Consider the following 13,155-nt stretch of genomic DNA (forward strand, 5'->3'; position numbering starts at 1 on the left):
ATTACGGCTGTAGTTTCCCCTTGCTTTCAGCCGTTCGCAGTACCAGCACAGCAAGGCCGTTTTGGTTATTGTTACAAGGCCAGATCAGTCAATCATCCAGACTGTTGCCCTTGCAACTACTGAAAAGGCTGCTGCCCCTCTTCAGGAACCACACGTTTGTCTGGCCTCTCAACAGATACCCCTCCGTTGTGGTTGCACCTACGGTACGGCTATCTGTATTGCTGAGGCACGCAAGCCTCCCCACCAATGGCTAGGTCCATGGTTCATGGGGGGGGGGGCTACCTTGGTAGAATCTCCAATTCTACCTTGGTAGAATCTCCAATAAAATTAATGCACCTATTAAAGCCACAAATATTCAACTTGCATTTCGAACCAATAACAACTTTCCACTAGAGCATCCAATTATGTTAACCCATGCATATCCAAAATCACATGTCGCAGATGCAATAGCTTTTACTTTGGCCAAAGAGGAAGAAATTTGGATATGAGCATAAGGAACACATTAGAGAGAGAAAAAATAATCAGTCGAGGTTGTTTCTAAACTTGAAAAATCAAAACCATACTGCTGATACGGTCGAAAATACACTTAATATTCTACACAAAACACCTAAACGTTTTGCAGTGAACATTCTAGAAGGGCTGCAAGTATATATATATATATATATATATATATATATATATATATATATATATATATACAAGAAAATACCTACAAGAAATATTAAATGAGAGAACAGAATTCAGACACAAGAGCTACCTAAAAAATTTTATTGAACTTTTAGAACACGTAAATGGATTAATCTGAAGTAACATACGCAACAACCAAAGAAATTATTCACAAATTTTAGTTAATAAAATAATATCGCTTACTTCTATAATATTTGTAAACAGACACCGTCCTAAGGGCAGAAATGTCAAACTGCTATCACACCGCATTTAGCGTTTTATTTTCAAAGTATTACGTCATTTACCGTGTTATTAAAACAGTGGAAGTTATAACGGCGTAATATGGAGGTCACATCAATCTAAACGTACTTGACAATTGGGATAAATGCCGAAACAGTCTGTGCAAATAAAGATTAGTTATTATAAGCAGCTATTTTGGTATATCTATTCTAATAATCACCTCGTTATTATTAAATACTGTTTTAGCAACGAACATATGTCCATAATGTACCATTTGGATACGAAATAAATTTGAAGATCAGATCACTGCTAAGTCATTCACGTCACAGTTATGTAAGTAATGGCAGAAGTGCACACCAGCTGTATCGAGGACGTTTTCCTGATCGCTCCAGTCCGTCACATACCTTTTTGTCCTAGTATGAAAACGGCTGCGAGGAACTGGTACGTTCGCAGCTAGAAAGGTTGACTGTTGTGGTCCACAGACATCCACCAGGGATTGTGGAGCGTGTATGTGAAATTATACGTCGCAGACACATCTTGTGCAATGAAGAGAAGGCTGCCCACACGGAGCTGCTCCTACAGAGCGAAGCGAGGGATTTAATAGCGATCCACTCTTCAAAACATACTGGTCCATAAAACTTAAGTGTGGTACAGGTAAAGTAACATATTAACAACTCGATGGAAATCAATGAAAGTGAGGGAGCATATCGCTTGGGGGTCCCCCAGCCATGCATATAAAGCTTGTCAGATGGTGTGAGCCAATTGGGACTGACGACTCAAAACGAGGCAGTTGAAGGAAAGCCAGTGTGTGTCACTCAGCGGGCAGTTACAGTGCACTGAGGTGGAGTTCTACTCTACTAAATTGCCCAGAGACAATGTTCGGGTGATTTCACACGGGGAAGAATCACTGGGAAACTGGAAACAGGGCGAAGTGCAACGAGCACTGCCCAGGAGTTTGGTATTGCTCGCTGCATTATTTTTCAAGTGCGTGGGGTGCGTTCCGAATCACAAGCACTGCTGCCAGAAGAAGAGGAGATGGTCGACTACAGTCAACTACAGCAGCGTGATTTCACACACACACTCCACAAACCCAGGTGGGTATCCATCGTCCACCACAGTCTACCCTCCTAGCTGCGAACGTACCAGTTCCTCGCTGCCGTTTTTTATAGTCGGACAACAAAAGTATGTGATGGACTGACGCGGTGAGGAAAACGTCCACGATACGTGTGGTGTGCACCTCTACCATTACGTACCGAACTGTGACGTGAATCATTTCGCAGTGACCTGATCTTCATATTTATTTCGTATCCAAATAGTAAATTCCTGGACACGCTACTTTATGCAACAGGCAAAGAGGGACCCACATCAAAAACTGGGTGGAATGCAGCCACGCCAGACAGGACTGTAAGGCACGCAATCTCACGGTGGTTAGTGGCATGACTACTCAATCTGGAGTGGTCTCTTTGCCCGATGACCTGTACGTTGTGTTCCGTCAATCCCAGTACAGGAGCGGCACTGTTTATGATGGTGCCAGGAGCACAGGGGTGGGGTCAACCAGAAACATTGTCGCACATAATCTCTTTAGTAGTCTGGGTGTCATGGTGTGGGGAGGTATGGGTTGCATGGGTGTACTGACATCCAAATAGCTGAACAGGGTACACTCTCTTGTCAACGCTACTGTGACTCTGCACTCATTCCTCAGCTTTATCTTTGCAGGGGTCCACTACATTTTTTTGTGTGAATGAGCGGCCTTGGCTCCATAAACATTCTCGGCGTAGTAATAAATGATATTCATATCGGGTTCCAGTCGGAACATAACGTCACCTCGACACAATATTTCGGCTGCCTATCTGGAGTTGGAAGGCGCGCAAGTTGAAAGCGCGCCAGAGGGTATGGATCTAGGAACCCACTAGGGGTCTCTGTGCTCCGGCGCGCATCTGCACTGTGGGCCTCGCCATGCGAGTGCATCACTCTCTGTACCACGTGAAGTCCGTGGTCATGTATGTATTTACGTAGTCACACAGTGCTACCCCAGCTCCCTGATGATGTCCTTGTTCGCTCCATCTACCCCTCCTACCAGTTCTGACTCTCCCCTCCCATTCCACCCTTTTCCCCCAGAGCACCCTCTCTCTCTCCTCAGCTTTCTTTCCCCCCCCCCTCCTCTCTCCCACGTCTCTCACTTCCTCCTCCCTCCCTGGGCTTCTGACCCCTCCCCTCCCCTACCCCCACTCTCCCTTCTTTCTATCACTGGCTCCATCCCCCCCTCCTTCCCACCCTCCTACCTTTCCTTTCCACCCAGAGGCAAGCCTCTCCAATTCATTAGTGTGTCAGTGTTTTTTCGTCTTGTGCTACAGTGTTTTCATCGGTGTCTTCCTACCTTCGTGTCTCCAACTCGATGTCTTCGTCTGTTCTACTGATAACCACCTTTGTGTACACAGTACCTTTCGTCGAACGGCTTCTCATCCATCATGTAATATTCATCATCATGTATTACCATGCTTTTTATGCTCTATGTCTTCTATCTCTATCTGTTGTATCTATTGGCCGAGGAGCAGCGTACGTAGGCTGCTGCCGGCCTTCTTCGTATGAGGCACGAAATTACAAAATTGCAATAAAGGAAAAAAAAGCTACCCCAGCAGTCTGATATTCGCCGTAGTTCGCGCGTGCACCTCGGCCGTATTGCATTCCAGTTCCATGTGTTGAAATACATATTGTCATTGTTTGGAGTGTTCCTGCATTGTTGCTGTCTCGCCATGTTTGTCACAGCAGTTCTTGCTGGCTTGTCTCGTGTTGTGTCCCAGTCGGTCGCAGTGTCTGTCGTCCCCTACTTGTTCGTCTGTCCTTTCTGTTCATTGTTAGCGACACCTCCAGACGCTCCCCCACCTGGCGGCTTCGCACCTTCATTCTCTGCCATTGCACCGCTCCCTGGTCGCTCGTAGCTATAACAGACCACATCGCCACTACTTTCAGTGGAGTAAGCCGTCACCAGGACTGGAATCAAACACTTTTTTTTTCTTTATTAGATTTCGTTCCACCCCCCCCCCCCCCCTGAGAGGGGGCGGGCTGGCAGAAGCATAATACGCCGCTCTGCAGCTTACAGAAAACTTAGAAACAGAATTAGGAGATATCAAAACAATAATAACAGGCCAAGAAAGAGTGACGGAAAAAACTGAAACATGGCTGGTTTCTGTTAGCAACAGTCTAAAACACACCTAGCGACAGTATGGTGGCTGTTCGTAACACTTTAGAAAGGGGACGCACAACACTGAACACGCACAAAAAACTGTATAGAGTACGAAGCCATATTGAGGGGGGGGGGGGGGGGGGGAGGACCCCGACCCCCGACAGATGAGAGGGAAGAAAGGGTGAAGGAGAGGATAAGCAGAAAAAAGGGGGGAGCCCATGGAGGGAGAGAACATCAAACACACAGCGGGGGTTCCTTTATACCCCACCTGTAGATCTCCTGCACGCGCGCGAGCATAACTGCCCTCTAGCGCAAAATACGAGAGTGTACCGGTAGTCAAAGGTCGTGAAAACGACAAATCGATCTCAAACATTGTTGGTACACCTTTTTATGACCGAAAGAAAGACCGTTGTGTTTTAATGACAAACAAAACAGGATTCCAACTCTTATTTAAAGGATACCCCTCATCTTTGTTTATAATATTGTCAGATAGAAGGATTTCGATAGCTTCTTTCACTACACAGTCCTCATAACGCAACGCAGGAGCAGCCACTGGATCCTCATCGTACAACATTTTACGTCTTCAGTAAGACAATACTCCGCAGCCGCAGAGTTTTCTGACTGAAATACGAGCGTTGTCCAGAAAGTAATTTCCGATCGATCGCGAAATGGAAACCACAGTGAAAACCAGAAACATTTTATTTGCAACAGTGAGGTACACCTTCCACTTACGTCTCTACATAGTCACCGCTCCAGCTTCGAGTTCTGTCGTAGTGTTGTATCAACTTTCCTACATACTCGTCATAGAAAGCAGCCGCCTGTGCTTTCGGCCAGTTATCTGCACTGGTCTGCAGCTCGTTGTCTGTGGAAAAATTTTATCTTCATAGCCAGCGGTTCTTGTGAGCAGAGATGAGTCTCAGGGGGAGCCAATTACGGACTGTATTGTGGGTGATCAAACACTTCTTATCGGAAACGCTACAGGAGCGTCTTCATTGCCGCTGCAGTGTGCGGCCGAGAATTGACATGAAGAAGGAACTGCTCGACAGTTGTGTTATGCGGGCTGCTTGACACAGGCGAAACATCTAACCAGGCCCTCATACTTGGAGGGAGACGCTATTCCCTCCACATATTTAGGCGCTCACTGCCCACTCAAAACTGAAAAGAGCGACGCGACACGATCGACGAGCACACTAGAGACACTGCCCAACACATCTGTGCAAAGCTTTACCGGATTTTCCCAGTGGTTTCCGTTTCGCGAGCAATTGGAACTTACTTTCTGGACAACACTCGTAAACGCATGTGGCGATGTGCTCCTCACATCGATCCTAGACCATGCAAATCATTTGACCAATATAGGCTTTCCCGAAAAAGCAGGGAAATTTGTAGACATCGGGCTTCCTGAAACCAAAATCGTCCTTCACTGAGCCCAGCAGTGCTCTTGTCTTAGCTAAAGGATGGAATACACTTTTAATATCAAATTTCTTTAAAATTCTTCTTATTTTTGCAGACATGCTTCCCGAGAAAGGTAGGAACGCCACCGATTTGCCTGTATCTTCTATTGGTTCCCGCGGAGATCCAACATGTAGAGCACGGGAGATCTGATCGACGCTATAAGTACTCTGCTTGAACACTGTTTCAAGATGACATTACGTTCCGGCTGGAGACCAGATATGAATATCATCATCAATGTGCGGTCGTATCGAACAGCGTGCGTGGAGAAGCTGCTAGGACGAGAGGTTATTCGACGAATGGACTTACCTGCCCTTTCCCCGGCTTAAAACCCATCCACCAAGTGTGGGATGCGTTGGGGAGATGTATTAAAGCACGCCAACATGCACCATCGATCATGTGGCAGTTGTAAACCACGCCGGTGGAGGTAGTAGAACACCATACCAACGTTGCGGCCAGCATGTGAAAATCTTGCAGATCATGGATTGCCGCCCTTGGTACTAACACACGCTATTAAAAGCCACGTCACGCCTTTTGTAATGTCCGGTTGACCATCACAAATCGCCATGACTTCACTGTAATTTTTTGTCTTTGAATAAAAGTTCCATTTCCGTTCGCATCATTGCGTATGTCTCACAGCGACCTTCCCCATTATACTGTGGCAGTTCTGTCTACGTATGGTCCAAGTTTACATGCCAGCGACACATGATGCAAAACTTACTTTCGTCCATAAGTTTTGTACACCAGTGTATTTTACTTTCAAACGGTACATTTACAGATATCGATTCCTTATCAAACTTTTATCTAGCAAATGCCCTCTAGAACTGACGTCTCCGATCAAGATACACTACTGGCCATTAAAATTGCTACACCAAGAAGAAATGCACAAGATAATCGGGTATTCATTGCACAAATATATTACACTAGAAGTGACGTGTGATTGCATTTTCACGCAATTTGGGTGCATAGATCCTGAGAAACCAGTACCCAGAACAACCACCACTGGTCGTAATAACGGCCTTAATACGCCTGGGCATTGAGTCAAACAGAGCTTGGATGGCGCGTACACATACAGCTGCCCAAGCAGCTTCTACACGATACCACAGTCCATCAAGAGTACTGACTGGCGTATTGTGATGGCCAGTTGCTCGGCCACCATTGACCAGGCGTTTTCAATTGGTGAGAGATCTGGAGAATATGCTGGCCAGGGCAGCAGTCGAACATTTTCTCTACCAGAAATTCCCGTACAGGACATGCAACATGCGGTCGTGCATTATCCTGCTGAAATGTAGGGTTTCGCAAGGATCGAATGAAAAGTACAGCCACGGGTCGTAACACATTTGAAATGTAACGTCCACTGTTCAAAGTGCCGTCAATGCGAACAAGAGGTGACCGAGACGTGTAACCAATGGCACCCCATACCATCAAGCCGGCTGATACGCCAGCATGGCGACGACGAATACACGCTTCCAATGTGCGTTCACCGCGATGTCGCCAAACACGGATGCGTCCATCACGATGCTGTAAACAGGACCTGGATTCATCCGAAAAAATGACGTTTTGCCATTCGTGCACCCAGGTTCGTCGTTGAGTACACCATCGCAGGCGCTCCTGTCTGTGCTGCAGCGTCAAGGGTAACCGCAGCCATGGTCTCCGAGCTGATAGTCCATGCTGCTGCAAACGTCGTCGAACTGTTCGTGCAGATGGTTGTTGTCTTGCAAACGTCCACATCTGTTGACTCATGGATCGAGACGTGGCTGCACGATCCTTTACACCCATGCGGATAAGATGCCTGTCATCTCGACTGGTAGTGATTCGAGGCCGCTGGGATCCAGCACCACGTTCCGTATAACCCCCCTGAACCCACCGATTCCATATTCTGCTAACAGTCATTGGATCTCGACCAACGCGAGCAGCAATGTCGCGATACGATAAACCCCAATCGCGATATGCTACAATCCGACGTTTATCAAAGTCGGAAACGTGATGGTACGCATTAATCATCCTTACACGAGGCATCAGAACAACGTTTCACCAGGCAACGCCGGTTAACTGCTGTTTGTGTATGAGAAATCAGTTGGAAACTTTCCTCATGTCAGCACGTTGTAGGTGTCGCCACCGGCGCCAAACTTGTGTGGACGCTCTGAAAAGCTAATGATTTGCATATCACAGCATCTTCTTCCTGTCGGTTAAATTTCGCGTCCGTAGCACATTATCTTCGTGCTGTAGCAATTTTAATGCCCAGTAGGGTATGAACAAAACTGTCTCTTAATTATTCTCTGCCATAATGGCTATGTTTGTGAACCGTGACTGTGTGCGATAATTATTTATTTCTATGTTGGAAGAGTATCTGACAAATTAGCAAGACTATTCAAGACCAAAGAAGTGAAAATCAGCTTCAGCACCAACAACGACCTTAATAGCAAGCTTATTCACGATTTAAAACCACCAGATACAAGCCTTGATGCATCTGGTATTTACAAAATTACCTGCGGCCAATGTAATAAATTTTATATCGGCCAAACAGGCAGAAATTTCAGAACCCGATTCTAAGAACATTTAGACTGCTACAGGCTTGATAAATGTAACAAATCAGCAGTAGTAAGTCACATCAAAGACACAAGCCACCCTTTAAAAATCGAAAACAACCTCGAAATTTTACACAAAATAGGAAAAAGTAAGAGAATGGATATCGTGGAAGAAATGGAAATCCTCATACAAAGTACAAAGCATGGAGATAACATTCTTAATGAAATAACCGAATTCAAAAACTCAAAAGTCTTCAACAGTCTTAAGCCAGCTCTAACTCAATAGATTCAAGATGTGTCAATTGACTAAAAATCTGTCAGTACCAAGAATATCGATACAAAACCTCGATAATCGATAGAAACTCACATGCTACAGTCCGTCATCTTGTGTGCATAACGTTTACATGTATGTCGAAGCAATTTGTGCAGTGAATTACGTTGGCAATCAGTGACAAAATACAATGTGCAATAGGGTAATGTTAATCAACAGCTCCGCAATTACACCAGTGATGCAAGTGAAGCAGCAAGATGATGAAATCGTAAGTGATATAAAAGCCTTTGATACTATTTTCGTAACACGTAACTGATGCAAATCTATCTGCATCCTATACAGGCTGTGGTATACATAGTCAACCAGAAGGAAGAAAACCAGCAGATGACATCACTGATTTCGATTTCTAGCCATCCACTGCCCCCCTCCTCTCCCCCCCCCCCCCCCCAAATGCAACACCAGCTGCTACAGTAACAAACAAGGGACAAAGAGCTCTACATTAATCTAGTTTAAGACGGTTTATTTTTAAATAACATTTCTCAGTATGTATGCATGTATAAACGCCTGAAGATGAACAGAACATGTTCGAAAAGTGTTGTATTATGTTAGATTAAACATAAAATGAAAAAGTGACTGGTAGGAGAAATTAGAAATAAATACATCTACATCTACATCTACATACATACTCCGTAATCCACCATACGGTGCGTGGCGGAGGGTACCTCGTACCACAACTAGCATCTTCTCTCCATGTTCCACTCCCAAACAGAACGAGGGAAAAATGACTGCCTATATGCCTCTGTACGAGTTGGTGGCAGTAAAATTGCACTGCAGTCAGCCTCAAATGCTGGTTCTCTAAATTTCGTGAGTAGCGATTCACGAAAAGAACGCCTCGTTTCCTCCAGAGACTCCTACCCGAGTTCCTGAAGCATTTCCGTAACACTCGCGTGATGATCAAACCTACCAGTAACAAATCTAGCAGCCCGCCTCTGAATTGCTTCTATGTCGTCCCTCAATCCGACCTGATAGGGATCCCGAACGCTCGAGCAGTACTCAAGAATAGGTCGTATTAGTGTTTTATAAGCGGTCTCCTTTACAGATGAACCACATCTTCCCAAGATTCTACCCATGAACCGAAGACGACTATCTGCCTTCCCTACAACTGCCATTACATGCTTGTCCCACTTCATATCGCTCTGCAATATTACGCCCAAATATTTAATCGACGTGACTGTGTCAAGCGCTACACTACTAATTGAGTATTCAAACATTACGGGATTTTCTTTTTCCTATTCATCTGCATTAATTTACATTTATCTATATTTAGAGTTAGCCACCATTCTTTACACCAATCACAAATCCTGTCCAAGACGTCTTGTATCCTCCTACAGTCACTCAACGACGACACCTTCTCGTACTCCACAGCACCATCAGCAAACAGTCGCATATTGCTATCCACCCTATCCAAAAGATCATTTATGTAGATAGAAAACAACGGCGGACCTACCACACTTCCCTGGGGCACTCCAGATGGTACCCTCACCTCCGACGAACACTCACCATCGAGGACAACGTACTGGGTTCTATTACTTAAACTGTGTCTGGTGCTCGAAGGAAGACATATTTATTTAATGTCAGAAAAACCTTGTAAAGATGGATTGCTTGCAATGAGAAAGATTCCTGTTCTCCCAAATTATTAAAAAAAAATGAGAATATGTACTTGTTGACTTACATCGGTGTGCAAAACTGTTTCAGCTACTTGCAGTACTTGCTGTTGATTTCGGTGTGTGTGAGCGACCCTCATTGTCGGGCGCTGGTTGCAGGCGGCGCTGATGTGGAGCAAGAAGTACTGCGACAACAACCCCAACACGGCGCTGAAGGACGTGATCGGCAACTTCCTCGAGTACATCCAGTTCCACAAGATCCCGGCCAACGTGCTGATGCGCGAGGTGCACCCGCTCGGCCTGGTACCCTACAGCATCATCATGAACGCGCTCGCCTACCAGGTGCGCAACCTCTCCCTGCTCTCCACCAGTCCCCAGTAACCAGTGTTCACTGCGGAGGGAGGAAGGCTCCTCCACAGTAACCTTATTCTACTGTAGGCAACTGATAGTTCACTCTGCAAAGATTCTAAGCCTTCACCGTCGCTACTTTACGCTACAAACGGACGCTACTATCTGCATAAGCCGTTCTGACATAGCATTCGATAATAAGAGAGTGCGTAAACTTCCTCAGCGTATTAACTGATTATATTCCTGTCAGTTCTGTAGCTGTATCACATGGTCACCCATTGACACAATATTCCAGCGGTTCCCAATGTTAGTGTAGACCAAATGCGACATAAATAAAGAAACAGTATCCACAACAGTTGGGAGACTTAAACCAAACATATCAACAAGAGACGGAACTCATCCTGCGTGGTACGCAAAATAGGTGAAACCACTGTTGCAGAAACAACGAAACAAATCATATCAAATTAAAAAGAACGTGAAATCGCCAAGATCGGCAATTTTTATTTCAAAGGCTCGGAATTTAGCGCGGATTTCAACACTCGATGTTTTTAATACTAGGTCTACAACTTTGCTTCCGCAGTTTTCTTCTCGAAATTAGAGACTTTATTGTGAAAAACTAACAAAAATTTACGATTCAAAGTATTAGCCGTCGCTGACCACTTCTTAATCCTAGCTTGAGGGCACCTTACGAATCCCGCAGTGTATAAACTGGATATCTTTTGAGGGGAGCCATGAATGATCGAATTTTGCACTTGTTCATATGACCACAAGTGCTAGTGAGCTAGGTCGTGTGTCGTAGATTGAGAAATGTGGCAGTCAGAGGAAGGAATATCTGGAGAACACAGCGGGTGGGGTAGGACTTACCATTGCAACGTTTCCAATTATGCTTTTACAGGATTTTCGACATTGGGTCGTGCACTGTCATTCTGCAAAATCATTTTTTCATGTCTGTCGCTGTAGTGTGGCCGTTCGTCTTTCAGTGCTCGGTTCGAACACATCAATTGCTTCCGATAACGATCTCCTGTGATTGTTCCCGTTGGTTGCAGCGGCATCGAAAACTTTCTCTCTTTCACAACCATGCCGGTCTATCTTCGACGTCAAAATCACGATTCTTGAAGGATGGAAACCATTTTTTGCAAAATTCTGTCACTATCAGGCATCCCATCATAGATCTTACCCAGATTTTTATGCGCCTCAGCCGCAGATTTCTTCATATCAAAGCAGAAAATTAAAACCTTCCGCAGATGACGAGAAAGTTGACGTCTTCAGTCGAGAATAACTTCATGATGCAATTAAAAATCGACTGATATTTTTATGGCGTTATGTCCTCAAATCCTTAAGCTTACTGTGTGACACTTCTAATGAACGATTTGCACCGCTACTTTCCACTACTGCCGTCTATTGTAAAACGGCGGAAGCAAAGTTGTAGACCTAATAGTTACCACAACGAAAATCTGTCTCTAAACCCAAAGACGTTGTGGTCAGGTAAAGTACACAAACGGCAAGCGACAATCAATACTTTCACTGCGCGGTAGTGGTGGTAATGTCATAGATGACGTTGTCACTAGAGCGGAGTAGCTAAGTAAGGTTTTCCTAAAATCTTTCAGCAAAGAAGACGAACTAAATATTCCAGAGTTCCAGTCAAGAACTGCTCCCAACGTAAGTTACTTAGAGGTAGATATCCTTGGTGTAGCGCAGCAATTGGAATAAAGTCAAATGTTTCGGTTCAGGCAGTTTGCCAATTACATTCATTTCTGAGTATTCTCCGCTCTTAGAAAGGCTAAAACTAGATGCAATGGAGGTCAGTGAAGTGAAAAGGAAAGGAGATAAAGATTTCTGGTCAGATGAATACAGGGTAATACCAAAAGGAACTGAAAATTGTATAACCGGAGAAGGATTCGTTATGAATAGGAAAGTAGGGCAGAGAGACAGTTTCTGTGTACAGTACAGAGCCGGAGCTGTCCTCATCAAATTATACAACAAATCAACGTCGACAAAGATAATTCACATACACATACCACCGTCGCAAGCAACAAACGGGAATTGGAAAGCGATTAGTGTGAATGGAATGTCAGGAAGGATTACGGGAGGATATTCGCTTGCCAATAGCGACGAGAGAGGAGGAAGAATAACTGAGTATGCAATAAATTCAAGATGGTAATAGAAAACGCTCTGTTGAAGAACCACAGGCGGAGTATGCATGCTTTGAAAACACCCGGAGACGCAGGAATGTTCCTGCTGAATCACGGCATAATCAGAAGCAGATATTGGACTGTAAGATGCACTCAGGTGAACATATAGATTCAGATCACAATTTTGTAATGATGAAGAGTAAGCTGAATCGTCGGAAATAATCATTGTGGAAGGAAGTGGGGCACTGAAGTACCGAGGAATGGGAATACTGAAGTATCCACGATTGACGAGAAGCATTGCAATTCGCTAAGGTTGTGGCAGTTCAGTTGAAGGCGAACGGACATCTTTAAAAACGGCAATTACAGATGTTAGCTAGACAAACATAGGTACAAGGAAGGTAATTACAAACAAACCTTGGGTAAAAATGGTCATACTTCAACCGATGGACGAGAGAAGGGCGTACAGGGAAAGACAGGAATGCAGAAATACAAATCCTTTAGGAATGAAATAAAAACGAAATAAACAGGGTGTGCAGGTCAGCCAAGGCGAAATTGCTGAAGAAATATCAAGAAATCGAAAAGAAATGATCGTCGGCAGCACTGACACAGCATATAGGAGAGTCGAAACAACGTTCGGTGAAATTAAAAGAATGGATGGTAAAATTAAGAGGGC

General features: G+C 44.7%; 1 protein-coding gene across 1 annotated transcript in view; it reads left to right on the forward strand.

The window, feature by feature from the left end:
- The window catches only part of LOC124790032 (serine-enriched protein), a 141,664-nt gene that overhangs the window by 114,253 nt on the left and 14,256 nt on the right, over nt 1–13,155 (forward strand). The window contains exon 8 of the mRNA XM_047257587.1: nt 10,162–10,344. Within this exon, the coding sequence (XP_047113543.1) occupies nt 10,162–10,344 (183 nt within the window). The remainder of the gene's footprint in view (nt 1–10,161; nt 10,345–13,155) is intronic.

This window comes from Schistocerca piceifrons, chromosome 3 (assembly GCF_021461385.2).
Source record: "Schistocerca piceifrons isolate TAMUIC-IGC-003096 chromosome 3, iqSchPice1.1, whole genome shotgun sequence".
NCBI lineage: Eukaryota > Metazoa > Arthropoda > Insecta > Orthoptera > Acrididae > Schistocerca > Schistocerca piceifrons.